Raw genomic sequence first — 25978 nt, forward strand, 5'->3', positions numbered from 1 at the left:
TATTTGATTTGAATCATATTTTAAAATATTTAAAAATATTTCTTTGAATTTAATCTGCAGTATAACAACTATAAACTCTGGACAAACCAGGTGGCAAAAACTCAGAAAGGAATATCAATCTGGTAAAAGTAAACATCTGGACCTGAATTTTGCCTCATGAGCCGCTTTTATCAGTGCCAATGATTTTCTAGCTCTTGGCAGATGATTGAGAATTGACAGTATTAAGGTCAACTCAGCATCACTAAATAATTGACCTCAATTGGTAGAGATGCTCATCCATATCCTGAGAAAGGCATTTTGCAAATGCTTTGATTTCTATGAGAACAGTAATAGGCAGACTAGGAGAAAATGCTACATAAACTGACTGATGATATTGGTGAATTCGAACAGGGCAAGGAGGCAGGGTGGAGAGGATCAAGAAAAGGAACTTATTAGATGCAGAAGGAAGATCTGAAAAGAAAAAGTCATGATTTCTTTCTTTGCTGGATTAGGGCTTTAAGCTTTCAAAATATATGGAGAAATCCTTTCTGAAATCATGGTCGGATAGATACACATGGTTCTCTTTGAAAGGCAACGTGTAACCTAGTATTTCCCCATTCTCTCCCCCACCCCCATTTCATCAGCCATCTCTACTCTGAAAATGATGGCTTCTTGCAGTGATTTCTAAAAAGGTTAATATGTGCAAGACATTATTGCCTTTGAAGTCCACATGATACCTTTTTAAAAGGTCTGTAAGCCACTCAGGCTGTGATGGCACTGATCAAAAAATTTAAGCACAAGGTTTCCATGTGCTTTTTAGGGTTTTCCATGTGCTTTTTAGGGTTTCCATGCAGTAGTACTTCAAAATTTAGTGTTTATGCTATAATTTATATGTGATTTAGTTTGATTTAATCCTTCATGGAAAACTAACTGTAAACATTTTAAAGACGTAAGAGCAAGCACAATTTCAACTTTGGAAGGAACCAGTTTTAGAAATATCAGCAGCAACGAACCTATGTATGATGGAAACGTTGCTATATAAAATTAAACATTCTTAAAATATTTGTGTCAGTAGACAATGTTATTGTAGTAAGTCCTCTGAAAGGGGAAAATAAAGAAATAAAAGGGGAAGACAATGTTAAATTTTCTTGGTTTAATTTTTAGCAACCTCACATTTCAAATGGCAAACAAAAGTAAAATCAGTTCTTGTCATCATAGACAGGCAAAATAGGAATATAGCTGTGAGTGCATTTGGTATGTTGCATATGTTTTGCATTTACAACGTAGAACACTTTTTGAAAAATGTTTATTTTTGAGAGAGACAGACAGGGCAGAGAGGATGCAGAGAGAAGGAGACAGGATCCTAAGTGGGCCCTGCGCCAACAGCAGAGAGCCCAAGGTAGGGTTCAAACTCATGAACCTTGAAATTGATAGGGAAAAATTATGTTATAAGATGGCCGATGGGACTGATAAGGAAATTCCAGTCGCTGCCTGAAGATTCTCCTTCCAGGTTCTTCTTCCTGCCCCGCTTGCCGTGTGCCCCAAATTGCCACTAATGCAGAAGTAACAGACTATAAATTGTCCCCCATGCTTACGCTCCGGGGCTCAGAACTCTGGAGAGCGATCTCCTCGGAGCCTGCTGGTGTGAAATAAACCTCCTGACTTCCAAGATGTCCCAGTGCCCTTGGTTCTTCTGCTGGGTGATCCAGGCCAGGTTCTGTAACAAGATCATGACCTGAGCAGAAGTCAGATGCTTAACTGACTCAGGTGTCCCCAGGTAGAACACTTTTTGGCAGAAAGTTTTGGCAATGTTTTTTTCCCCTCTTTGCATGATTTTAATTGTTTATGGCTTTGTGCAGGGATAAGTCCGCAGGACCTATCAGATATAAGGTATTGGATATTTGTAGAATTTCCTTTTCAGTTTCCCTGATTTATGAGACAAATTAATAGGCATACAAACAAGAATAGGTTGGTTCCTTACTTGAGCAACTTGAGTACTGTAAGTAAAAAATGTCCATATTACTAATGATAAGGTCTTAAGATTTTATGATACCGAGCTCAGTATGATATGGCTCAGTTGTTTAAGTGTTGGACTCTTGATATCTGCTCAGGTCATGATCTCATGGTTTGTGAGATCCAACCTCATGTTGGGCAGAGCCTGCTTGGGATTCTCTCTCTCTCCCCCTCCCCTGCTCTGTCTCCTTCCCCCCCCCCCCCAAAAAAAAAGAGTTTACAATACCATGTTCTAAGACAATGAGTGAACAGAACAAGATTGCATACTGGTACTTTGCTTGGAATGAGAAAATAATGCATAAACTTAAAAAAATTGATACTAAACAGCTAAGTGTTCACATTACAGTTTGTAAAACATTAGACATGGCAGAATTTGCTATTGGAGAATGATACCACAAGCCAAACCTAGTTACAAAATAGGAGGAATGAAAAAGCTACAGGAATGGAAGGAACTTGTGAGGTCACAACTGCTCCATTTAAAAAGTAAGGCCCAGAGAGGCTAAATGACCAGTGTAAACACAGTTGCTTTTGTACTGGCAGACCAAGTATTAAAACTCAGTTTTTTTTTTTTTTTTTTAATCCCCTTCTGTTCTAGTGCTGCTTCTAAATGAAGGTGAAAGAGGCAGGTGAATGTGTGCTGGCATTAGGGGGCTGTGGTGATGGCTGGTGGTGGGAAGGCGTGGGAAGGAGGGACAGTTTAGGTAAGAAGCCAGAGGATTACATAATTTAAGAGAGAAATCGATATGGCCAGCAAAGTGAATCCAGAGTTGGGGATAAAGTTATTTGTGGTAAAGTTCTCGAAGTACTTTAAGGGCAATTCCATCATCTTATGAACCTAGCCACAATCCTAACCCCCATTCTTTTTTTTTTTCAACGTTTATTTATTTTTGGGACAGAGAGAGACAGAGCATGAACGGGGGAGGGGCAGAGAGAGAGGGAGACACAGAATCGGAAACAGGCTACAGGCTCCGAGCCACAGCCCAGAGCCTGACGCGGGGCTCGAACTCCCGGACCGCGAGATCGTGACCTGGCTGAAGTCGGACGCTTAACCGACTGCGCCACCCAGGCGCCCCTAACCCCCATTCTTAGTAAACATTTAAAATAATATCCATTGTGGATTCCCCACTTCCCCTTTCCCCCCTAAATTCATTTTGTTTAAATGTGCTTCAGAGTCATTTCATTAGAAATGAACTGTATCACTTAGTGGTATAAGGATCAGATATATGTGGTAGGCAAATATCAGGAAAATAAAATACTTATTTTACTAAGTTTCAAACTAGGAATAGTTTCTTTCATGGTTTCTAAAGGAAAAAGATAGTGACTATTAACTTTAAAAATTAAGACAATTAGGGGCGCCTGGGTGGCACAGTCGGTTAAGCGTCCGACTTCAGCCAGGTCACGATCTCGCGGTCCGGGAGTTCGAGCCCCGCGTCAGGCTCTGGGCTGATGGCTCGGAGCCTGGAGCCTGTTTCCGATTCTGTGTCTCCCTCTCTCTCTGCCCCTCCCCCGTTCATGCTCTGTCTCTCTCTGTTCCAAAAGTAAATAAACGTTGAAAAAAAAATTAAAAAAAAAGACAATTATCAGCAAAATTGAGTTTATTTGAGAATTGAGATTTGGATCATGCAAGCTGTGGCAGAGCCCTAGGCAAGTCCAACAAACGAAGGGGAGGACCATTATTTTATGGAGAAGAAGGAGGAAGTTGGGAGGGGTTGTCTTGGTGAAAGTCCAGTGGAGAAAAGTATGAATCCAGGGTGATGATGGTTTCTCATTAGCTGAGTTGAAGGGTAGTTGATTTCTTACAGGAGATGCAGTGTCTTTCCTTGCTGGGGCCTGTAACTGATGATTCTTCCTGTTGATGGTTTTATGTTGGGGTCTATAATTGACAATTCTTCGTGTAATTGACCTTGAGTGTCCCCTTCCTATCCTCCTTCCTATCCTCCTTCCTATCCTCCTTCCTATCCTCCCTACTTCACTTTTGTGAGATTTCCCTTTACTCACATGACTAACATATTTTACCCATTATGTGGCATTTTCTTTGCAGTTGGAATAACAAGGGACTGGAGATCAAAGAATAATTTGCTTTCTGTTGGAAATCTTTAAAAAGATTTGATAGCATGTATTTTTATACAATAATTTACTTATACCCCATGCATGTTTCTCAAATATCTCCTGTTTAGTATTACCTATTTATGCCTTCTATACAAATGGAAATAATATGGCATTTATTAGTTTGGGACTTGCTTTTTCTTAAGCTCAACTTTATGTCTTTGAGATTTTCAATGTTGTTGCATACAGCTGCAGCTTATTCACTTTTAAAATAGGTTATCTATTGTATGAAATTGTTCATTTAGTCATAATTTCTTTATCCATGCTACTGTTGACGGACATGTTTTTCTCCACTTTTTGCTATCACAAACAGTGCTGCCTCAAACACATTTGTACATATCTTCAGATGCATGTTTGCAAGATTTCTCTAGGGGGATATATATATCCAATTAAAATTTAGTTCTCATATATTTTTGATTCACATTTATATGTAAAATCATTCAAAGTAGCTATTGAAATCTCCTTACAGAGATATCTTGAAAGGTCTAATAGTTGAGTAATTTTTTTTCTTATGAATTAGAATGAACAAATAACTTACAGTTAAGATCTTTTGAAGAGAAGATATGAAGGATAATGGGTTTTATGATAGTTGAGTTTCAGTGACAGGTTGAGCATTTTGGGCTAGCTCTGTAATTGCCTGATTTGGACATGAGGAGAATAAATACAGCCCACTGAAAAGTACACTGATATATTGGGTTGGAAGGGGCTATATGAGATATAGTTATTCAGAACAGGCTATCTTGGCCCTTTTCAGGATTTGGTATTTTTGATAATTTTCAGAAACACATCTGGATGGGAAATGTTTCCCACCCTTCCTTACATCTACTTTTAGGCAACTGTTTGTTGGTTCCAGTTAATTTTGACATACCAAAAATAACATCATTGACTTATTCGGTGATTCAAAAAGTCATCCAGTCATCTACTCAGTTAATAATTATTTAGCACCTTTCACATTTGAGGCCCAATGCTTAAAGTTGGGCATATTATGGTGAGCAAAACAGATGGACCGACTCTCTTGGGACTTATAATTTATAGCATTAGAGACCTATATATAAGTAAAAAATTATGATGGAGTGTGATAAGTTTTATTGACGGAGGGTAGCCTAGACTACTATGAGAGTGAAGAATAGGTACTCCTGATCCATTTAAGGAAGGTGAGAGGTTTTTTTTTTAAGTTTATTCATTTATTTTGAGAGAGAGAACTAAAGAGTTGGGCGGGGGGAGGAGCAGAGAGGGAGGAGAGAGAGAATCTCAAGCAAGCTCTGTGCTGTCAGCATCAGCACAGAGCCCAGTGTGGGGCTTGAACTCACAAACCGTGAGATCGTGGCCTGAGTAGAAACAAGAGTCAGACGCTTAACTGACTGGGCCACCCAGATGCCCTGAGAGATTTTTTTAAAAATATAGATTCTTGGTCCTGATCCCCAGAAATTTGGTTCTGTAGATCTGGACCAAAGAAACTTGTTGTTGTTGTATTATGTTGTTGTATTATGATGATGAAGATGATGATGATTTTAACTCCGCACACAATCCAGCCAATTAGCCAAATTTAGAAAATACTGTGTGTGAGTGATTAAAATGGGCACTGATCATGGCAGGGTCTCTTAAATGAACTAGCCAAGGATGGAATGGATGGTTTTTAGATAATTTCTGCTCAGAGGCCAAAGGTTGATCTTTGTATTTATCCCTATTCAGTTGTAAATTCCTGTCTTAGGTTGTAAAAGTTAACTGCCCCAGTGGTGGGTGAGAGGGACTACCTGTACTGATAGTACACACACGGAAAGGACCTGGAATTGTTGGTTAGCTATAAACCCAATGAGAGTCAAAGGTGGGCCTGTCTGCCATGGAAGCTGCCATGATTTTGGGACACATAACTAACTGTAAGCTTAGTATTAGAGAGAAGTGGGGAAGGGTCCTCTAGGGAGGATTCATTGGAGAACACATCTGGACTCATGTGGGTAGTTTCTAGGTTCATGTGTAAGGGGCATGTTGACAGTTGAGGTGTATGAAAGGATGTTGATCTCCTTGATAAATATCCCTACGGAAAAGAATTAGAGAGAAATAGTTTCATTCATCCAAGAATAAGAAAACTTAGTCTACATCATTCCAGAAGAAAGAACTGGGACTAAAAAGGGAAAGTTATTTGGGAAGTAAGTCTCATTTATTCATCAACTCATTTATTCATATAACAAATATTTAGTATCTACTGTAACTCATTCCCAAAGTTGCCAAAGATATACTAGTAAACAAGATGGATTCAGTTCCTGACTTCATGAAGTTGCGATTTATTAGAAGATCCAGACAATTAAGCAAGCAGTTTAATGAAAATGTGATGAAAAGTATGGTAATGGGAAAGCCAGGATGCTATTTCCCCTCCATGGAAAACACCTTTGTGATATTAATACTATCAGAAAGATGGTAAATGATGAATACTCTGACCTTGGAGATAACTTAAGAAGAGGCTGTTGGGGGGTAATGAAGAAGTTTTGCCAATAACTACCATTAAAATCCTGTGTAACTTTTAGCATCAATGATTGTATATGGCTTTGTAACAGATTCACACTTCCTTGCTTTTTTCCCCATTCCTATCCTGCCCTTCCCTTTCTTCCATTCTCATTTGCAGTTATTTAAGTCTGTATGATGAAATGATTTTGTGATTTTCACAGATGTTTGTATATAAGGAACAGGGCCAATTCTTAGAACTGAAATCATTTGTAATTATTATGTTTTAATCTGGGCTATCATGTAATGGATAGGCATAGTGTTTATGTAAATGCACTGTGATCTGATTTATAGCTTCAGTTTTTCCCATTCCTCTTGATGATTAATGAATGCAGGTGGGGACTCTTAGTGGGCATTATAGTGGAAGCCTATATATCTGGGGAATCGGGTGTGCACAAAGAATGAGTAGAATGTCAATGCTGTTTTTCATAGAACTTTTATGTGTTCTAGATAAGATTATGGTTGTTTTGATCATTATGTTTTGAATTCTTAACATGTCTTAAGTAATTAGAAAAGCTGACCTTTAATTCACAGCATTAAAAAAAATTAAATATTATGTTGTGACATTCTCAGGACTCTATGAGCCTTTCATATTTAGTGTTATAGGCTGAACTTGGATACTGTGAAGGTTTGGGTTTGCTTTCTCTTGACCCAATGTGACTTCCTGTTTCTAAGAAAAACAGTTTTAAAGACTTTTAAAAGGAATATCTTGCATGCTTGGCAGCTCTTGTAAAACCACATGTTAGTATACCAGTGTGAATGAAGTATATTATTTAAAGAAAGAAATATCAAAGAACCATATTGCTCGACCAAATTGGCATTTTGTTTTGTGGAAATTGGATGCCATAGAACAATCTGGTGATTTAGGAAGTGTCTGCTTTTGGTAACCAGATAAATCAGGAACCAAAAGTTTCATTTTGATTTGGTTAATCATCCTAAGTCAAGGGGACCCTTGAGTCACAAATTGGGGTTTACTCTGTGCTGGAGTTGATGCAAAGTAGTGATTCTGGTTATAATGGTTTTTTGTTTGTTGCAACTTGGTCACCTACTTTGAAATGAATTCATAAATTTAGTAAATTACATGCATTCTCACAATATCCTGGAAAAAATCCAGTTATTCCTACCACTTAGTCAATGAAGAAAATGAACGTTCGTGAAGAAGCTTTGATAGCTAGATAATTCTCTTTGATCAGGAGGTTCATGTCTCCTGGCTTTCAAGTCCTGTGCCTGAGAGCTTCTTTCTCTTGGTATTGTCCTAGAAGTTGGCTTCTCATAAATATTTTAATAGGCATTAAGTATGACTTTGTAACTACAAAGATGATTTATTCATTTGGTTAATATTCATTGAGTACCTAGTATGTATCAAGGTCTCTTCTAGAAGCAGTCTGTATGGTAAGGAATAAGGCCGGCAAGGCCTAAATCTTTTTATAAATTTATGATTGTAAAAAACTTTCATGGTGGAAAATGGTATTAAAACTCTTTGTAAATATTTATACAATGGCCACATGCAGTCTGTGCTGTATGAACATGACGATGTTAACAATGTAAACACGCTTTTCTTCTAGGTTAGTGGATGACAGATGTGTGGTGCACCCGGAGGCTGGAGACCTTGCCAACCCTCCCAAGAAATTCAGAGGTAAGAAATAAATTTTTAACATATTTAAGATATATATATTTATAAAAATATATTTTTATTATGTGGCCAAAGGGCATGGGATCATTTTTTTGTCTTAAAATAAATCATGCTAAAACTTTATTCAATGTGAAACTGTCATATATAAATATGTCCACTGAAAATTTTTTTCAAAAGTTTCTTCGTTTCTCTTCTTTTATATGGATTTACATTGGATTTACATTAGAAGGATTTACATTGGAAGAAGAGTTTCAATTTTTGTTTTGCTGGACAGTAGTTTATCTGTTGAAAGGAAATCTTGGTAATTAACTCTGAAAGGCTACTTTTCAAACCAATAAATACAGCCGAATATTTATTTGTGAGACATGCTGTAAATGTTAGCGTTTCATGATCAACTCTTCAGTGTAGCTCTGTAAAGTCTGTAGCTGGGTGACAGTGATTTGTTAGCTCAGCTTTTAAAATGTCATTTTGGATGGCATGTAATAACTCATGATTGTCTTAGAACTCCTTTCTAAGTATAATTTTTGTGTTAGCTCGGTAATATATCAACTGAGACATTGGTCATAATAGGAGACCAATTGTAACTTGGCTGTTATGAAGGAAGGATTAATGGAATCTTTAGAGAGTCATAGACAAACGAAAACCAATAATTGCAAGCTTCTCAAATCAATTTCATAGTTTGTGTGTACTTAGAATAATAAAAATAACTTTGAAGGAGCACTCACTTTGAACACACTGTGTAAGCATTCCTTCTCATAATGGTGAAAAGCAGCTTTCATAGGGGATAAAAATCTGGAGAGAGAGCGAGTGGAAGGGATTCTCCCGATCCCCAGACCCAAGTCAGGGTGTGCTGCTTCCTACGCTGGGGAAGGATGTGTTCGACATTTGACAGGTATTTCCCTTGTTTCACTCCTTGTGATAGACACTTTCCATCCAAGTCTCATTATAAGAATATATATTTCATTTTATCCAAACTCAGAATGTTGTGGGGGGCACCTGGGTGGCTCAGTTGGTTGAGCATCCCACTTTGGCTCAGGTCGTGATCTCATGGTTCATGGGTTCGAGCCCTGTGTTGGGCTCTGGGCTGACAGTTCAGAGCCTGGAGCCTGCTTCAGATTCTGTGTCTCCCTCTCTCTCTGCCCCTCCCCTGTTTGCACTTTGTATCTCTCTCAAAAATAAATAAACGTTAAACTCAGAATGTTGTGGAGAGAGTGACAAAAACAATAGATAATTTTTGAGCTAAATTGGTCACTTTGAATAAGAAATCCAGATTTTTCTCTATGTGGAGATATTAACATAAAACAGGCTGTGGAAGATACACTGCCCATTGGAAGCACCATAAAACTACGTACTAGGGACCCTCCCCTAACCCTGGGCAGCGGAGGTGTTCTCTCCACCGTCCTCACTGAGGATGGACTCATGATAAAACTACGCTGAAGGAGAGTCAGCAGTGCGTCAGGTGAGTAGAGTGGTAGCACATTAAAGATAAAAAGAAAATTTTTCAGGGCAAACTGGGACAACAAATCTGTGTTTGTAACAGGAAAAAGCATGGGGTTCAGGTTTTGACTGTACTGCTCACTGGCTGTGTCATTGTAAGTAGGTCACCTAACCGCTTTGAGCCTCAAAGGACATTTGTCATTGGCTGATGGGAGCAGGGGTGGGTAATAACAAGAACAATGCCCACCACACGGAGCTTTCTGAGGCCTAAATCTTTCCAGAGAATAAATGTAAAGTGTTTTAAATCATTACAGAAATGAGAGCTAACTTATAATAGAAAGGCATCATGTATTTCCTTTTAACGTATTTGGCTCTGCTCTTAGATTGTAACCTCTTTAGGGACAGGATTCTACTCTTTTCTTTTTGTGTTTTCCAGACATTTGCCCATACTAGACATCCAAAAAATAGCCATTAGATGCTTTTGGATGAGACACCCAAACTCTCCCTGGGGCCAAGTGACAAAACTTGGTTCCTGGGACTGCTCCACACTTCACTGCCACGAGATTGGATAGTCTTACTCCTCTGTTGGTAAGGGGGTGGGGGATTCCTCTTTCACAGATAACCTTCAGGGTTTGAGGCCACCTTTTTTTTCTTTTCCTTTTTCCCAGTGAAGTGAATTGTTTTAAAGCATTAAGATTATTTTAGTGTATGTGAAGGAACACCATGGTAACACTCTGTACCCGGTAGGTAATTATATACAGATGCTTGGTGTCATTATTCAGCGGGCGCTGGCTCAAAGTATGAATCACTCAGGTGCTCTAGCCCGCCCCTGGAAGGCTGGCTTTTCCCGTAATCTGATACTTTAGGTCATTGTCCTTACTAGTTTGCTCTTATTTTCTATCTTATTCCATTCCATTCATCATTGGAGAAGGAGGGCCCCCCCTTTTTTTTTATTGGGGATTTAGGGTTTCCTTTTATCTTAAAGCTCTGACTCTTTTCCGATAATTCTTGGAACTCTGTCATGGCAGAGCCGTGGAGGAGAATTCCGAGTTGGGCTTGCCTCTGCCTTGGTCTCCAGACTACTCAGAAGCCACAAGCAGGCCTTGTCCCAGATGTCATCTTTTTCGGCATAACTTGTCCTCTTACAGCTCTTGCGTTTCACCGTTCTCTGCCTGTGGTGTATTTCCCTGTGCCCTCTGGCTTTAAAAACCATCGCTTTTTCATAGATTTGCCGCCCAGCATCACCACCCCTGCATTTCCAGACTCCTCTGCCAAGTTTCCAGAGCACCCTCCCTTATTGTTACTTTTTAGATAAGGTGAAGAAACAATAGCATATCACAGTTCCGCTACACCTCAGTTCCTCTCGCCTCAGCCACACAAATGATATTCTCAAATTAATTTGGAAAGATTTTTGTTTTTCACAGTCTGTTATTTGTTCAAGTGAATCATATGGTTTTAGAGCTTCTAGGCAATTAGAAGTTAATTTACTGCAACTCCCCCAGTGTTTGGAATGAGGAGGCATAGTTCCAAAAAGGTTAAAATGATTCTTTCCAATACAAACAATTATACAACGAAATATTCTTTTGACTATGTCACATTGCCTCACATATGAACAGAGGAAGCTGAATTTTAACAAATAACTTCCCAAGGGCTATTTAAAACCCGATTGATAGCTATTTTTCAGTACACCACACAATCAGACTAATACTAACAGAAGCACAGTGGCTTTCTCTTGTGAGTGCAAAATTCCTTTCATGGTCAAATATTGTCTATTTTCTTAAAAGATAAACTTTAAACTTTGGAATAAATTCAGAAGTACAGAGGAGTTGTAAAAGCAGCATAGAGAGTTCCCTTTCACCCAGTTTCCCCTTAGGTTAGCATCTTACATCACCAGGGTGCATTTGGTTATGCTAAGAAATTACTATTTGTACATTATTATTGACTAAATTTGAGACTTCCTTTGGGTTTCACTAGTTTTTTGGCTACTTCCCTCTCCTTTTTCGTGATTGCATTCAAGATCCCACAGGGTATTTAGTTATCATGCTCTTTAATCTAATCTGGTCTGTGACATTTTCTGTCTTTCCTCATTTTTCATGACCTTGATACTTTTGAAGAATGCTGGCCAGGTATTTTGTAGAATGTCCCTCATTTGGGGTCTGCCTAATGTTTTTGTCATGATTAGACTGGCGTCAAGTTTGAGAAGAACACCACTGAGCTTCACTGCCCTTCTTGCAACATTTCAGGGACACAAAATTTCAACATGTTTGATCACTGGTCCTGATTTTTTGATATACAATTTAATCCTCCTTTATACTAAATTATGGCAATTATTTTTGTTGAATTTATATTCTCTTGGTTTTCCTTTTTTTCCCCTAGTTCCTTTATATACTTCTGTCCCTACCCCTAACCCCTACTCTGTAGAAAGCTCTTCTCTGATGTGGATTTTTCTTAAAGTCTTTGCTCTACTGATACACGTACATTTTATTTTGGAAGGAGAAGCTAATATAAATCAAGGCAAAAGAGGCTGTGTGTCCTTTTATTACCATCAGGGTGATAAAATATAGAAGTAATAGAGGGGTGCCTGGGTGGCTCAGTCGGTTAAGTGTCTGACTTCACCTCAGGTCATGATTCCATGGTCTGTGACTTTGAGCCCTGCGTCAGGCTCTGTGCTGACAGCTCAGAGCCTGGAGCCTGCTTTGGATTCTGTGTCTCCCTCTCACTGCTCCCCACCCCCTCTCGCTCACTCTCTCTCTCTCTCTCAAAGATAAATAAACATTAAACAAAAATTAAAAAAAAAAAAGAAGTAATAGAGGACCCAGGAAGCCACCCCCCCTCCCCAGAGGGACTGAGGGAAGAGAAGATGGCCCCTTCTTCTGGTTCATTAGATACTCCCCAGGGTTGGCCTTGGCCCATTTGGTCTTGCAATTTTCAGCTCTTGAGATCTGTGCTCATTTGACATGTGACTTTTCATAATCTACCGTGCCTATCAAGTGGACACATCTAGCAAGCACAAAGTCATTCTGAAGCAGTCAGAATGCTTCCGGAATTAGAGCTAAAATAGAGAAATCTGCTCTGTTGTGCAACACTAATGTAGGTAGTGAAAAGTCAGGGACTTGGGAGAAGATCGACAAGATTATTTCTTCAACTCAATTCCTTTTCTTCACATAATTCAAGGAAGTCTCTTTGAAGGCCGGGAGTGTCACCTTTTGCCTCCAGTCATGGAGATTACACACACAAGTGCTTAAGTGAGAAAGCCATCTTGCAAGGAAGCACCTTTGGATTTTTGTGTAGTTGACCATGTCAGCCTTGCATAACACAGTGATTCACCAGTATGAGCCAGTTTAACTATTGCTGTGTTGGATTTCTTCAGAATTAGGGTTAGTGTAATTACTTGATGATGACTGAAACAATTTCAGATTTGAAATAACATTGGTTGAGCATTTAAACCATGCTACGCTGTGCTTGGGGCTTCCTATGCATGATTATGTGGTAATTACAATAACCCTACAAAGTGGAAATTGTTGCTCTTCCCAGTTTTGCAGTTGACAGAGTCAAGTACAAAGAAGTTATGCCGCTGTCTTAATGTCACTGATTCCAGAGCTGTTTGTTTTGAATCACTATACCATACCGTGTACTGAACTATGCCCTCCTATAAGTTTTAGTTGTTGGTTCTAAAAAGCCACACAGATTAAATCTAATTCCTCTTCCACACAACAGCCCTTTTAAATATTTGTTTAGAATGATCATGTTTCTGCAGATTTTTCCTCCTGCAGGCTTAATTTTTAAAAAATCTTTCGCCTGTGGCCAGTCACAAAGTCTTCAGTGATTTCTCCAGTTTTCATTATACTGTCTTGTTTGTTTTCCGGTTGGGCTTCTATTTGTCGGTGTAATTCTTTTTTTTTTTTTTTTTCTTTCATAAGTGAGTTTTTATTGGTTGTTCTGAGGATCAGTACAGATGATTCAATTTGTACACAATGCTTAATGTATGTACCAAAAATCTAAAAAATCATGTAGTTGTGATTCTTTTCCAAAAGTTCTTCCAGTGACCTTCCAGCTTAAAATTTGGAGGCAGATTTTCCTTAGCAGTACATCAAGTACCAATATCTTCAAATGTTGATATGCTGTTGCATTGTTAAGCCCCCTTGATTCACAATTTAATATCATATATACTACATATTCAATGTTCAATCTTGCACAACATATTAACAAAGTTGCTAGGAAATTGGACTACCACCACCAAGATGTTACAGAATGCACAAAATTCTGACAGGGGAGAGCTAAGATCAAGGAAACAATTCTACCAAAAACAACATGGGAATACAAGTAATTTAAAATGTTCAAGACATTAAACGCACAACCGACTCTAAATTGCCTTTTAGTATGTTTGGTATTATAGGATATAAAAACTACCCCATATGTGGAATGTTAAGCTGGCACCTAAGACCGTCGCAGCCTCCCGTATTTTCTATTTTCTGGTTGTACAACCCCACTATTTTCTGGTTGTACCAAAAAATAAACACCCGGCAAGTGATTTCACCTCTTCAAAAAAAGCATTTACACTTAAAAAAAATGGGATGAGGTGGGATCTCCTCCTTCTTAAAAATGTTTCTAGAGCTACTAAAAAACTTGCATTTACAAAATAACTGATAAAAATATTCCTCTAGGTTGTACAAGAAGGGAGACAGCGAACACCAATAAGACCTGGGATATGATATTAATCAGACTTGGCTTCTTTCTCTCCTGCTTCCTCAGAGGCTGCACTCTCCTCATTTTCAGTTTCTCCGTTTTCTGCAGGCAAGTCTTCTTTTGTGTCTTGGTGAGCCCCTTCAGCCTGTTTTCCCATTGCTCCCCCTTTCCCCTTTGTTTGCACTTATTGTCTGAAGATTTATCCTTTCCCCCGCTGCCGCCTTCTTCGGCTTCGCTTCCACTTTTGCAGGAGCAGGTTGAGCTGACAACCTTGCCCACCTCCTCTTGGGCTCCTCCTTCCCGCCCCCTCGGCGGCGCTGACCTCCCTCTTGGGCATCCTGGTGGTGAGACTGGCGTGTGCAGGTGCCTGCTGGCTGCCCGTGCCCAGAGCCTTCAGGAAGCCCAGCTGCCTGGCCACCGCCAGAGTTGCTACAACCCTCCATCAGTGTAATTCTTGGTGGTTGTGGAAAGAAGAGAATGTAGTACATTTGGGTGCAGTATTATGAGACTCTTATTTTGGGATACTGTGCTTGTGGCCCAAGAGTCCTGGGCAGGATCCCTAACTCACCTCCAGCTGTTAGTCAACCTAGATTCCTGATGTGTTTTCATTTGCGTCTTTAATCCTCATTTTCCTCCTCCTGTGCTGTATAATTGGTACTTTGATACCAAGCAGAGAATCTGTTACATTTCATCTTATTAGCATTGATTGGCTCATTATTTTAGCCTGCCACTCACTCTGACTCTCTCTCTCTCTCTCATCTTAACTCTTATCCAAATTATTTATTCAAACTCCCAGGCTTATGACACCTGGAAATTCGTTAAGTTGGTTCAAGGTAAATGTGTGATCCATGTGTTATTCCAGTATTTTTGAATATCTCTGAGAAGTAGATTAGGAATGTGTAGGTCAGCATCCCTACAAATCAGACCTTGGAAGGCGTGGATGGAGGTAGTCAGTTTGGGAGGTGATCTCTTGCAGCACGGATAATGGAGTGGGGGAGAGTGAGCCTAAAGAAAGAAAAGGCAACAGATTGTTCATGAATGTCCACTGCTGTGGCAACCAGAGCTCAGTGCTTCTGGGGTCCTCTGAGACTCCATGGGGACCATGCCTCAGAATCTCCTACCCACGGACAGAAAGTCTGGGGCCAACTTCTATCCTCTGTGGGTTATGGGTTGGCAATCTTCCACAGCACACTTCTGGGCTGCTCCTCTTTGAAGCTGAGCAAGGTCTCCAAGTATCAGGGAAAGCTCTCATAAAGGAGATGGAGGGGTTCGAGGTTGGAGGCTGCTGGCGTGCTGGGAACTGTCCACTGCAGTTGTCAGTGAGCTTGGGCCTGAAGACAGTCACATCACTTGTGCCTGCTCGGAAGTTGCACCTGTTTCCTTACTTGAAAGACCCGCAGTTAGACTATAAACTGTATGAGAGTAAATACCATGTTAGCCTTGCATTCTGGGGAATTGCGAAGATCAAGAACAGTGCTTTGCATATTGTCAGTGCCGAATGAATTTTCGTTGAATTAATGAATGGAGTTCTAAAAAAAATTATAATTCTTAAAGGCAGTATAATTTCAGATGCTTGTTTTGGGGTCTTAACGCTACCCAGCGTGTAGCAAAATTGCTGGCTGATGAGTTGTTTTAAAATAAAACCACGTGCGGCATCTGGATAGCTCAGTCGGTTAAGCCCCTAACTCTTGGGTTTGGCTCAGGTCATGATCTCATGGTTCTGAAGTTCAAGTCCTGCATTTGACTCTGCACTGACAGTGTGGAACCTGCTTGGAATTCTCTCTCTCTGTCCCTCCCCCACTTGTGCACTCTCTCAAAATAAATAAATAAAAACTTTACATAAAATATGTAAAGCAATGTGTAGACCTGTTGTCTTTTTTTTTTTTTTTTTTTTTACAATTTATTCATTTTTGAGAGATAGAGAAAGAAAGAGTGCGAGCGGGGTAAGGGCAGAGAGAGAGGGAGACACAGAATCCGAAGCAGGCTCCAGGCTCTGAGCTGTCAGCACAGAGCCTGATGCAGGGCTTGACCGCAACACCATGACCTGAGCCAAAGTTGGATTCTTAACCAGCTGAGCCACCCAAGCACCCCTATTTTGTTATAGTCTTAAATTCTACTCTAAATTTAAGTTCATTGGTATCAAGTGTGCATTCTAACATATAAATCTGTAGGGTGAATAGCAGAAGATGAAAACTTCTATGTGTATCGAGTGACTTTTTTAGCATTTTATACTTTCCTGCTACACAAAGAAGTTTAGAAAAGTCCAATGGATTTCCAAACCAACATTACATGCTTTATACAAAAAAATCTTTAAAATTCTCTAGTCGAATGTTAACTGCTGTGCCGATCATGTGTCATTATGGTATGTCATCATAGTAAGAACCTTCTGCGGCTAATATTAAACTCCAGGAGGCAGTGGAAATTGGATACTAAGTTTACTCTTCTCAGGGAGGTTTCGGAGAAGGCCTAAAGGGTGAAATGAAAAGAGACTGCCTCTTTGCTTCTTCTGTTGGAGATAGTCAGGGTTGTAAAAGTGTTCACACTTTAAAATCCTTCAGTCTCTATTGGAGGAATTTGCTGTGGTTCTGAATGGTCAAACCAGATTGCTTTGGAAGCCTCACAAATTGGTATGTAGGGCAGCACTCCCACAATTATTGTGTATCTAAGATATATACGGTACGTGAGCTTTGATTTGTGGCTTTATGTGGTGAAGTTTAATTCCCTCCCTTCAGAAGTGAGGGACAGACAATGAACACTTGTAATGTGTGTGTTTAATGGCGTTAGGACCACTGTCTTTCTAGTGGGACTCGCCCACTTGCTAATCGTGTATTGATGGGCCAATTTCCTGTGCTGCTAGCTCTTGTGTAAAAATCTCTCTTCTAAAATTGGGTATGCAGTTGGTTGTGTGTCTAACTTCCTTATAAATACTGAATAAATGCCCTTTGTGAGAATTTTAATAGCCACGACTATACTCTTTCTAAGAATAGAAAGTCCTAAATGTTGGATTTCTTACCTTTGAGGGCTTAAGGTAGCCGTTATCCATGTTGCCTTGTTTAATTCTTAATAGTGCCATTCTACAAACGTGGAAGCCACTCTTCAGAGAAGTAAAGTCACCTGCTCAAGGTCACACAGTTACTAGGTGGTGAGGCAAGTTTCTTTGAAGCTAGTATTCTTCAATACTGTCAGATCTTGGGATATGTTTGGTAGAGATTTATTCAATATCCACTGTGCTCAGTGCAGTGTGTGAACTTGTTGCTACAGTTCAAGCCAGTCAGAAATGAATGCTGCTCTCAAGGAATTTATAATCTAATGAGGGAGATAAGATGTATTGGTAAACAATTATAGCACAAGGTAGAAAGTGATAAAGGCTAAATAAAAAGGTGTGGTGATGGTATTGCAGGAGGATGGAAATTGTAATTTCCTGTTTTGAGAGGTGAGGAAAGCTTCTTAATTAAGATAGCATTTGACTTGTAGGTTAAAAAATGGGTACCCATGGGGGAGGCACATCCAGGGATTCAGGCTGAGTATGAACCTCTTCATGAAAGTAGTTCCTGGGTAATAATAGTTGGTATGCAAAGCTAAATTGCATGTCTTCTTAAAACAGTGACGGAATGCTTGGCATTCTTTCAAATATAATGCCGAGATGAAAGCACTAAGCCATTATCCCAGTAAATGTGGTTTTCTAGAAGATAAGCTAATGATAATTACATGTGACCCAGCCTATTGTACTGCCACCTCGGCTGCTGATCACAAACATTTATTTAGTTTTTACTCTATATTAGGTAATGTTCGAAATGCTTCACATTCTACTAATCCATTTAATCTTTACACAACCCTAAGAGATAAGTATGATTATTGAAATATTATTACCTGCATGAGTTAGGTAGGTGCTAGGCCAGAAATAAAACAACAGCAGCAGCAACAACACCAAAAACCAATGGCTTATCTAAGATAGAAGTTATTGGAGAAGGCCATGTGGAGACAGAGACAGAGCATGCAGTTACGTTGCTACACGCCAAGGAATACCTTGGGCCACCAGAAGCTGGAAGAGACAAGACAGTATTATTTCCTAGAGCCCTCAGAGGGAATATGGCTCTGTCGACACCTTGACTTTGGACTTATGGCCTTCAGAACTCCACGAGAATAAATTTCTGTTTTAGCCACCAAGTTTGTAGTCATTTGTTATGGCAACCACAGGAAGCTTATACATATGGCCACATCTTGCCACAAGGAGACTGAGGAATGTGGTGGTTAGTGGGCTGGCCCCATGCCTACCTAAACTCAAGAGTTCTATTACCAAAAGGAAGAAGAGAGGGTTGCCTGGGTGGCTCAGTCGGTTAAGCATCCGACTTCGGCTCAGGTCATGATCTCGCAGTTTGTGAGTTCGAGCCCCGCGTCGGGCTCTGTGCTGACAGCTCAGAGCCTGGAGCCTGCTTTGGATTCTGTGTCTCCCACTCTCTGCTCAGAGGAGCAGTTTGCCACTCATGTTTGCACTCTCTCTCTCTCAGAAATAAACATTAAAAAAAATTTTAAAAAAGAAGAAGAGAATGGGTATTGGAGGTGAGGGGTAATATTCTCTGGCACATCTCATTTTATAGCTGAGGAAATTGAAGTATGGAGAAGTTATGTAACTTGTTCAAGGTTTTCCAATGGAAAGGAAGCAAAGCTTTGATTGAAATCCTGACCCTTCACCATTAACCACATTGCTTTGAAGCCCAAGGGGCTTCAGAAGCACCGAGAAGAGGATTTTAAGTGGCTTAGGAATTCAGAGGAAGAATGGAGGTGAGCTAGAGCTGTGGAAGAATGGGTGGTTGTTAGCTAGCTGGAAAGGAGGGGGTTTGAGGAGAAAGAGGCATTTCTGGCTGAGGTGCAGAGGTGTGCAGCGGCATGACCCATTTGTGTTTGTGGCTTTTAAGAATGTTTAAAGCTTAGGAGAATGTGGAAGAGTGGCAGAGATGAGCCGGGAGGAAGGTCAGATGCCTCACGGCCTTGTATGTCGCACTGAGGCATTTGATATTTATGTTAAGACAGTGGAGGACTATTAAAGAATTTTAAGCCAGCCTGAGACGTGATCAGAATTGAAATTTTGAAAGACTCTTCTTTTACATGGGGAGGTTGGAAATACAGGATGGGATATCAACCAGGAGACTGTTAAAATAGTTCAGAAAATTTGATAATGGACTAAGCTAGTGGCTATGGATGGCAAGAAAGAGATGTTTTTGACCATATTAGGACTTGATAACCTATTATATGTGGGAGTGGGGTAGGAGGTGGTGAGGGAGAGCATGTGTCCCAGAATTCTCCGAGGCTTCAGATTTTGGCAGTGTGGTAGATATTAGTAGCATGTATTGAGATATGGAATACAAAATAAATTACCTGATAGAGGAGGGTAATTATGTAAGTTCTTTCCTTCTTACTTCAAAACACCCACAAACCGAGTAGCTCACACAGCATCCATTTGTTTAACGCATGAATCTGCAGGTTCGTTGGCTGATTCTTTTGTTCTGAGCTGGCATGGCTGGTTTCTGCTGAACTGGCTTGTGTATCTGCAGGTATTTGACATCTGGATGGTCCAGAATGGCTTCCTTCACATATCTGCCAGTGGATAGGTTGTTGATGGGGGTGGCTGAACCCCCTTCTTATTACCTGGAGAGACAGTTCAGATTCTTCACCTAGGGATAGTGTGACAACAGCAAGAAAGGGCAAACATCAGTGCTCATCAGTGTTCAAACCTCTGCTTGTGTTACATTTGCTAATGTGATACGGCTAAGTTCAGATGCAAAGCATGGAGACATTGGCTGTGCCTTTTGAGAGGTGGAGGTGCAAAGTCACCTGCAACGGGACCCGCACATAGGGATGGGAAGAATGTAGGACCTTTTTGCAGTTTACCACAGTACTGAACTTGGTTCTGGAATCCTTTCTGCCAGAGAGGTAGATTTAGAAGATTGCTGGATATATTGATCTGAAGGCTCAGGAGACAAATTTGATGGAAAAATAGAGATTTGAAATTTATTAAGATATGGATAGCATTTTAAAGCTGTGGGAGTGAAAAGCAAAGAGGACCCTAACTGGAATCTCTGGCAATAGCAACATATAAGGTGCCACAAGAAAACATCACAGTATCGAGAGCCACCATGAAATACCACTATAAAAGTGGCTAAAATTAAAAAACAATACAGAAAATACCAAGTGTTGACAAGGATGCAGATCAACTAGGACTGTTGTACGTTGCTGGTGGTGTATAACACACTACAGCCATTTTGAGGGTTTATTTATTTTTGGGAGAGAGAGAGAGAGAGAGAATGAATGAATAAGCAGGGCATGGGCAGAGAGAGAAGGGGAGACAGAGAATCCAAAGCAGGTTCTGTGCTCAGTGCAGAAGGTCAGATGTGGGGCTTGAACTCAACGAACCGCAAGGTCATGATCTGAGCCAAAGTCGGTCGTTTAACCAGCTGAGCCAACCAGGCTCGCCTAGCCATTTTGGAAAAGAGTTTGGCAGTTTCTTATAAGGTTAAACATACCATATGACCTCCAACTTTCACTCTTGAGTATGAACTAAAAGCAATGACAAATTAAGTTCACACGAAGATTTGTACATGAATGTTTGTAGCAAAAACCGGAAACAATAAAAATGACGACTGGTCTTGGATAACCAATACATGCAATGGTATATCCACATAATGGAACATTACTCAGTAGTAAAACGGAATGAGGGACTGATATGCCCAACAACACAGATGAATCTCAAAAGTGTTATCTAAGTAAAAGAAGCCAGTTTCAAATGGCTGCATAATATATGACTGCATTAATATGCCATTCTGCAAAAGGCTGAGTCAGGAGGGATGGATTTAGCCAGTTAAAGATAGGATGGACCTGAGGTAGTTAAAAGTTCTGTTGACCCAGAAGTACTCTCTTGACTTCACTGAAAAAAAAAAAAAGTCTCCCCATTCAACACTTGTGTGACTTTTTTTTTTTTTTTTTAACCTCTAAGGTTGGCTGTGTGGGAAGATAGAGAAAGATCTTATTCATTCAGAACTCTTTGTCCTTGGTGAGGTCTTCAGATATTCATATGATACAGTATTAATTTGGGGGAAATGAATGATCTTTACGATAATTTATTTTAATCACTTTTATAGGATGTTTGCTCTTCTAAATGATATGGAGGGTTAGAGGTTTTCTACCTGTGCTATACTTACTATAAACTTTGTATTCCTGAGGAAAATAATCCAATTTTATTATTCCAGTGGAGTTCCCTATGGGAAATGCTTTCTTTCTTTCTTTCTGTTTCTTTCTTTCTTTCTTTCTTTCTTTCTTTCTTTCTTTCTTTCTTTCTCTTTTCTTTTCTTTTCTTTTCTTTTCTTTTCTTTCTCTTATGTTTATTTTTGAGAGAGAGAGAGAGAGAGAGAGAGAGAGAGACAGAGTGTGGGTGGGGGAGGGACAGAGAGAGAGGGAGACACAGACTCTGAAGCAGGCTCCAGGCTCTGAGCTGTCAGCATAGAGCTCAATGAGGGGCTTAAGCTCAGGAACCATGAGATCATGACCAGAGTCGAAGTCAGATGCTTAACTGACTCGGCCACCCAGGTGCCCCGGGAAATGCTTTCTTTTTATAATGTAATTTCCAGGAATACATTATGGTAAGAAGCATGGACTGTTTGTAGAACTGAAACCATGGCCACTCAAAAACTCTTCAGTGAAGTAAATAGTAGTGACTTTTAAACCATTTCTCTTATTTTTTCTCATCTTGTCATGTAGTAGGCATATAGAAAGGCATGTTAAAAAGTCAAATCACTTCAATTTTCTCATGCTCTATAGCATAAAGTATCTACATGTGGGAGAATGTTGTACACATATTTATCAAGTGGAAATATGTGTGAATTAAGATTGTACTTCTATGGTTAATGGTAGGTGGGCGTTCACTCTCTGATGAGTATTAAATAAATTAATAGAAGTTATATTTTGTTTATGAAAGTCTCTGTGTATCTTCACAAAACTCACTAATCATTAACCTATTCAAGCTACTACTCAGATAAAAGATTGATTTGTACATTGTGTATTAAAGTTCAAGTAAACTGCCTTTCCTTCCCAGGTGTTGATTTAGTGAGTGAGCCATTTAAAGATCTTTTCTGATCAGGTGCCATTGTTTACATTTTGTGGTTTTCAAAGTAAATACAGTAATTTCAGAATAAAGCAAAGAGGTGCTGGCGGGTGGCATTGTTTGTTTTATAAATACTTGGAAGTAGTTTGGAAACTTGGTGTTTTAGAGGATAAAGTAGGTAAAAATCTAAGAAAACAGCCCTCCACAGTAGAGATCCAGCCTCACTTGGCAATGCACCACTGACTCACCCTTGTTCTTCCTGAGCCTTGCTTGCCCTTTTACAACTGGAGACCCCTACAAAGAGAGATACATGCCCTGAAAAGGAAAGTGGTGGGTCCCCAGGAACTCACTGAGGTTTGGTACTTGTTTAATGTGTTGCTACATGACTGACTGCTGTGTGTGTGCACATACACGTGTGTGTGTGTGTGTGTGTGTGTGTGTGTGTGTGTGTGTGTGTATCTTCCACTGGATGGATTTAGAAGTGGTTAAACTTAAATTCACACAGGCTCTCAAGGGCCATGCGGAACTGGAAGATAATAGGCTTATCTAGAGAGTGTCCTATCTTGAAAGCATAGATAGCTTTCTATGATAGCATAGATATCTTGAAAGCTTTTAAACTAGCATTTTCTAAATGCTGGAAGTTTCAGCTCCTGTTCAGAAACAGGACTGTGGAACTTGTCCTTTTGAGTCTATATAGATGTATTGCATAAAGCACAAGTGCAGCTATTATTGTTGTAAGAAGCTTCATAGTTATGCAACTTTCTTTCTGATTGTATCTGCGTAATTAAATACCTGCATGTGGGCAAATATTGGAAGGAAGGGAGTTTAACAAAGTTAATTGTGTGGCAAGGTTGGGAGTTACGTTCTGTAATGTTATCATATGAAAGAAAAAAATCCCATACACAAATGTCATGTTGAAAAAAAGTGTGATTGTCCAGTGGGAAAATGCAATATTTTGACTTAAGACATTAACAATGGAAGTCCTTTAATCCCTATTTCTTTCTCGCCTTAGTTTCTTTCTATATATTTGGCCAGCATTGTTAGTAAAATTAGAGGCTGGTATCGCTATTGGTTGGCTTACACATATGTAAGCCACAAGAACAAGATAGTTCCCTGCTTTCTTCCTAACCCAGCAGATGGACAGCACTGTTCTAGAGGCTTCTTTGGCTGTATTGTCAATCCTTCCTTGCCCTCCTAAATAAAATTTCTTAACAATCTGAAATACAGGATTTCATCATTTAAATAGCCTAGAAACACTTAGTTGAATAAAACCTTTGGGACTTGGAAACTGATCACTTTTTACAGAGAAAGCAAGGGCAACCAGGAGCACTTCCTGCATGTGCCCTGTGAGTCGTGCCATCATGGTGTATGGCAACCAGACAAGCTGAAGACAGTCCCCTGTGGTTGCCACAGGCCATAAGAGATGGTCAACGCACCGTGTGCATCGGGTAACACAAGAAGTTGAAAGACAAAGGCCTTCTTGTGGTTCTGTAGGTTAGGGGTCCCCCAGATCCTTTCAGGATGGTCTGCAGGATCAAACTTTTTTCATAATGAGGCTACACACTATTTGCCTTTTTCATTCTTACTCTTTCTTGAGTGTGTAGTGGAGTTTTCTGGAAGCTACATGAAGTGTGGTGGTGTCACGTCTTGGTTGGCTAATGACATATGTGTTTGTGTTTTATTGTGTTGTGAGTTGCTCAGTTTTAATTTGTCATATGGTGAATATAGGCAGAAAAAGGAAATCTCTTTGGGGTTCTCCATAATTTTTGAGTGTAAAGAGGTCTCGGTACCAACAAGTTTGAGAACTCTTTGCTAAAAGAACAATCAGGTAGCATAAGTTGGAGTAAATATCACTGAGCTGTGGGAAAAGGCATGTGTTAAAAGCAGTGGATCTGCAGGGAATAGGCAAGAACTGTGGTCAGGAAAAGTAATTAGAAATGAGGATGCCCGCAGGTGTACCAAAGAGGCAGAACAAAATGAGGGGATGGGAGAAATAGCTATTTTCTGTGAGCTTTTCCAGGTTCAGCTTTGTGTCCCTAGCACTGTGCTTACAGGAGGATAGGCCTGTGATGAATATCTGTGAAAGGGTGAACTTTTCAGTATAAAGATGTAGAACCAAATAAAAATTTGAGAAACATATGAGGCGCAGTGTTTATCACAGTAATACTTTTAGTAGAGGGAAGAATATACAAAAGGAGGAAAAAGATTTACACATCATATGTGTCCTAAGTGGGAATTTAATGTTTTCAAGTAATATTTAATGACATTAGAGGATATGAACTGGGAAAAAGGCTTATTGTGAAACTGTATATGTATATACACACAGTTCATATAAATACATTTCTAGTTACCTTAAATATGATATGGCTGTATAAGTGTATATTTTGGTGAATGTATCTGTGTACCTGTCTCTGTAAGGATATACACCAAAATGATAAACATGGTTAACCTTGGGGCATGAAAAGAGGTGGGTTTTTTTCCTTTATGCTCTTTAGATTTTTCCAATTTTTTTTCAGTGATCATATATCAGTTTTATATTCAGAAAAACCCAAGTTAAAAAAAATTTTTTTTTAATGTTTATTTATTTTGAGGGAGAGAGAGACAGTGTGTGAACAGGGGAGGGTCAGAGAGAGAGAGGGAGATACAGAATCTGAAGAAGGCTCCAGGCTCCGAGCCAACAGCACAGAGCCCGATGTGGGGCTCGAACTTGTGAACCACGAGATCATGACCTGAGCCAAAGTTAGACGCTTAACCAACTGAGCCACCCAGGTGCCCCAGAAAAACCCAAGTTTTTTATACACAAACATACACACACAGTTTTTTAGGCCACTAGGAAAGAAAAAAACTAGAGTTTCATATCACGATAGCTTTCTGTCCCAGGCTTAGAACTTTTTAAATTTCTTCACTGGTTATGTGAATTCAAGCAATCACTTCAAAACTGAGTCCAACAATAAATGAAAAAAGTCATTCACTGCGATCAAGTGGGATTTATTCCTGGGATACAAGCATGGAATTTACAAATCAATCAGTATGATACATCACATTAACAAGAGAAAGGGTAAAAAACCATATGGTCATTTCAATAGATGCAGAAAAGGCATCTGACAAAGTCCAACATCCATTCATGATAAAAACCCTCAACAAAGTAGGTTTAGAGAGAACACTCCTCAATATAATAAAGGCCATATGTGAAAAACTCACACCCAACATCATACTCAGTGGTGAAAAACTGAGAACTTTCCTCTTAAGATCAGGAATGAGACAAAGATATTCACTGTCACCACTTTTATTCCACATAGTAGTAGAAGTCTAACCAAAGCACTCAGACAGGAAAAAGAAATAAAAGGCATCCAAATTGGTAAGGAAGAGTAAACTTTCACTATTTGCTGATAATGTGATACTATATATAGAAAACCCTAAAGACTCCACCAAAAAAATACTAGAACTGACAAAAAGAATACAAAATCAATGTACAGAAATTCATTGTATTTCTATATACTAATAGTGACGTAGCAGAAAGAAATTAATAA

General features: G+C 39.6%; 1 protein-coding gene and 1 pseudogene across 4 annotated transcripts in view; one reads left to right on the forward strand and one right to left on the reverse strand.

Annotated features, from left to right (window-relative positions):
- ITPR2 (inositol 1,4,5-trisphosphate receptor type 2) overlaps positions 1-25978 on the forward strand; it is a 509643-nt gene that overhangs the window by 35747 nt on the left and 447918 nt on the right. For 3 of the 4 annotated variants that reach the window (XM_040488608.1, XM_040488604.1, XM_040488605.1), the window contains exon 2: positions 8163-8233. The exons of the other annotated variant lie outside the window; for it this stretch is intronic. In XM_040488608.1, the coding sequence (XP_040344542.1) occupies positions 8163-8233 (71 nt within the window). The remainder of the gene's footprint in view (positions 1-8162; positions 8234-25978) is intronic. 4 annotated transcript variants of the gene reach the window in all.
- Positions 14119-14698, reverse strand: LOC121038797 (non-histone chromosomal protein HMG-14-like; annotated as a pseudogene).

This window comes from Herpailurus yagouaroundi, unplaced genomic scaffold, assembly GCF_014898765.1.
Source record: "Herpailurus yagouaroundi ecotype Mexico unplaced genomic scaffold, PumYag 166, whole genome shotgun sequence".
NCBI lineage: Eukaryota > Metazoa > Chordata > Mammalia > Carnivora > Felidae > Herpailurus > Herpailurus yagouaroundi.